The 3,401-nt window shown below is 45.9% G+C and overlaps 1 protein-coding gene across 1 annotated transcript; it reads left to right on the top strand.

Annotated features, from left to right (window-relative positions):
- Positions 1-1,902: 1,902 nt before the first annotated feature.
- On the top strand, positions 1,903-2,844 carry LOC138555593 (olfactory receptor 5V1-like). Its single transcript, XM_069642611.1, has one exon. The coding sequence runs from the start codon at positions 1,903-1,905 to the stop codon at positions 2,842-2,844; it is 942 nt and encodes a 313-aa protein (XP_069498712.1).
- The last annotated feature ends 557 nt before the right edge of the window (positions 2,845-3,401 follow it).

Raw genomic sequence — 3,401 nt, 5'->3', positions numbered from 1 at the left:
ATTTGTAATATATTGTTCCACACTTTCACTTTCTCCTTGAGTCCTTTTGCCAAACTTGTAACGTTCCAAAATGGTACTCAATTTTTTTTCATAGTGTTTTCCCATTTTCTTCACTGAACGTTCACACTCATTGAGGTCAGTATCCTCATCAGAAGGCAGATCTGGCAGATCTTCAAATTTCTCCTGCCCTGCTGGGCCTAGACAGTGCATCAAAAGAGATTTCCTTTTTTCCACGCTACAATTTTGACCACATACAACACCGGCGTAATGTTCGAATGATTTTATCCACCTTTTCCATGGAATGGCCGGGTCACCAACATCTGACAAAAAAAACATCGGTGGTGGCACACTGTTGAAGGACATGGTGGATGTGGAGATATGCCAATAAGGTGTAGTTGATGACTGAAATTGAGGGTAGGACTTTTCCTCTTATTTTATACACAATCTAATTGTCCATGTATCACAGGGCGCCAAAAATATGTCCACCCTTGTGTGTTGTACTGCCCCAATATTATTTTTTTTTCCTTTGACTTAATGCAGTGCACATATGGTTATTGTACTTTCTGCTTGCTCCTTTGTCTGTGTAATACTGTTAATATTACTGCACTTGTACACCATATAATACGGTAAAAATCAGATGCAGGAAATGGGCGTATCCATGGGTTTTCAGCACGGAAAGAAAATAAACACGCAACAAGCGTAGGGGACACAGACAGGGGCTGCACGGCACTCACTTAAGATTTAAACGCTCCGGCGCTGGAGGATGCAGGGGCAGGAAGCAGTTGGAGCGGAGCGGCCACAGCTTATGATACAGCTGCACGGCCTGCTACACGCTCATGTAAGCAGCTGATCGTTGGAGCGGAGCGGCCCGGCCACAGCCTCTGATGCGGCTGCGAGGCCTGCTCCACGCTCGTGGGGATACCGTTGGAGTAGCCGTGAGGGGATCGCAGATTGCGCAGCCAGCAGCAGCGCTCGCATGAAATGGGGGCGGTGGGGCCTGAACTGATCCTCGTCGCCACTTGAAGTGGTCGAGGTAAGCAAGGAGACAGCTGGGGTAAGATAATTTATATTTATTTATGTGGCAGGGTTAGTATATGCGGACAGGCCCCACCAGCTGAGGCAGTAACGGAAACTCTCTGTTTGAAGCTCGCATTCTCCGCATGCTTCGTCACTGCATTCCATTCACCCTTTCATCACGAGAGAGGCTCGTGCGGAGTCTCGTGATGAAAGGATGATATGATACTACTGTGGGTTATAACCCAATTCGAACAACAAGCAACAAGGCAAGAGGTGCTCAAGGCCTAGAATCAGGTTGCCGTGGTGAGGGCAATTCTGAGGACAAAAAAATGGGACTGGAAGACAGAAAGAGGAAGTACAGCCAAAAGAGAGACATAGGGACACATGGAGACAGAGAGAGGGACAACGACAGAAAAACAAAGAGAGAAAGAAACAGGTGAGAGAAAAGGGAAGAGAGAGCTAGACAGGAAAAGACCTGTAGAGAGGGGTGAGAAAATGATTGCTCTGGGGCAACGGATTTATCTTGGAAGCAAGACAACACAGAGCAACACGGGTTTGAATCATTGCCCCACGCTTAGAGACCAGTCTCTGGTAAAAGGTGCATAATAAAATAATACTTAATTAATGACAGAAGGGTATGGGGAAATCAGAAAGGCAAAACACGGCAGGAACACAATGAATGATCCAGAGAGCCTGAGAAAAAGAGAGACAAAATGATAGGGAGAGTGAGACTGTTTTAGCATACTACCTTGTTTCATGCATGTCTGAGATTCCCAGCTTTCCCAAAAAGTTCATCATGCCTCACGAGCCTTTGGAATCACATTCTCATCTGAATTATTTGCTTTTTATCTTCCAAAGATACCACATCATCAACCTGATAATGACATGAGAAACCAAACCAGCGTGGAAGAGTTTCTTCTGCTCAGCTTCTCCAGCCTCCCGGAGCTTCAGGCCTCTCTCTTCGTTCTCTTCCTGTCACTTTACTCTACCATGCTGCTGGGGAACATTCTCGTTTCGACTGTCACCTGGACTGACCCTCATCTCCACACACCCATGTATTTTTTCCTCCGACAACTTTCCCTCCTTGAAATATTCTACACCTCTGTCACCATCCCCAAGATGTTGGCCAACTTCTTGGCCGAGAGGAATGCCATCCCCTATGCAGGCTGTGCGGCACAGCTGTTCTTCTTCATTGCGTTGGGCAGTGTTGAGTGCACTCTGCTCGCCGTCATGGCATACGACCGATTTGTTGCCATCTGCAACCCCTTGTCGTACCACCTCATTATGAACGGCATGGTGTGCTACTCATTGGTCACCAGCTCATGGATAAGTGGCTTTCTCAACTCCATGATTCACACTATCCTGGCTTTCCGCCTTCCTTTCTGCGCATCTAATGAAGTCAGGCAGTTCTTCTGTGACATTCCACCGCTATTGAACTTGGCCTGCGCTGACACGTACACCAACAAAATGGTGCTCTTTGTGGTTGGAGGCCTCTATGGCCTTGGATCCTTTGTGCTGACCCTGATCTCCTACGTACAGATCCTCTCTGCTGTATTGAAAATACGCACCACAGAAGGGCGACGCAAAGCCTTCTCCACCTGCACCGCCCACCTCACTGTTGTTACTCTGTTCTATGGGACCTCTTCCTTCATGTACTACAGACCAACAGCTAGTGACTCGCTGGATCAAGAGAAACTGATCCCCATTTTCTACACAGTGGTCACCCCGACTTTGAACCCCATCATCTACAGTCTAATGAATAAAGAGATAAAAGCAGCAATCAGGAGAATTGTACATAAAACAATGCAGTTTTATGGAAAATATTGAAATGTAGAACCCATTCTGAACTCTTGTGACATAGAACCCTACAGAACCAACAGCAATCTACAGATCACTCATGTTGTCGCCTGCAGTGTCTCTGGTAGTTTGAAATGTCTGTAAACTGGATGACACAGTGTCCAACTGTTAATTTGCTGAGATCTATTGATGCAAGTTTCGAGTGTCCACTACTATTGAAAAATGGCAAAGGGACCCTGGAGAGTACTTATAACTGCTTAGCAAAATTCACAATGGACGCCCAATACCTCGCCCACTGAGACAGAAGAATAGTGGCCTTCATGAAATACATTAGTGAGCTAAACAGGTTTTCCTCTACTCTCAATCTGCCTTTTTGCTATTTTTCCTTTCAGGTACATGCAAGAGAGTCATGACAGTGATGCACCCACTAAATACATTCCTTATAAAGCACAATGCCTCTAGTGGAAAATCTCTTGCATGTGGCACATTTGTGTTGGGATAGATGTGACACATAGAAGCTGCACAAGATCTTTGCTTGCAAAAGTTCTGTATTTGTTTTGTATGCATGTGTCTAAACAATGCTACCC

The sequence above is a fragment of the Ambystoma mexicanum genome, chromosome 1q (assembly GCF_040938575.1).
Source record: "Ambystoma mexicanum isolate Mex_15411 chromosome 1q, UKY_AmexF1_1, whole genome shotgun sequence".
NCBI lineage: Eukaryota > Metazoa > Chordata > Amphibia > Caudata > Ambystomatidae > Ambystoma > Ambystoma mexicanum.
This window is presented reverse-complemented; position numbering and strand designations above follow the sequence as displayed.

What these genes read in the sequence shown, in the direction of transcription:
- LOC138555593 (XM_069642611.1), top strand. Translation starts at nt 1,903, where the DNA reads ATGAGAAACCAAACCAGCGTGGAAGAGTTTCTTCTGCTCAGCTTCTCC.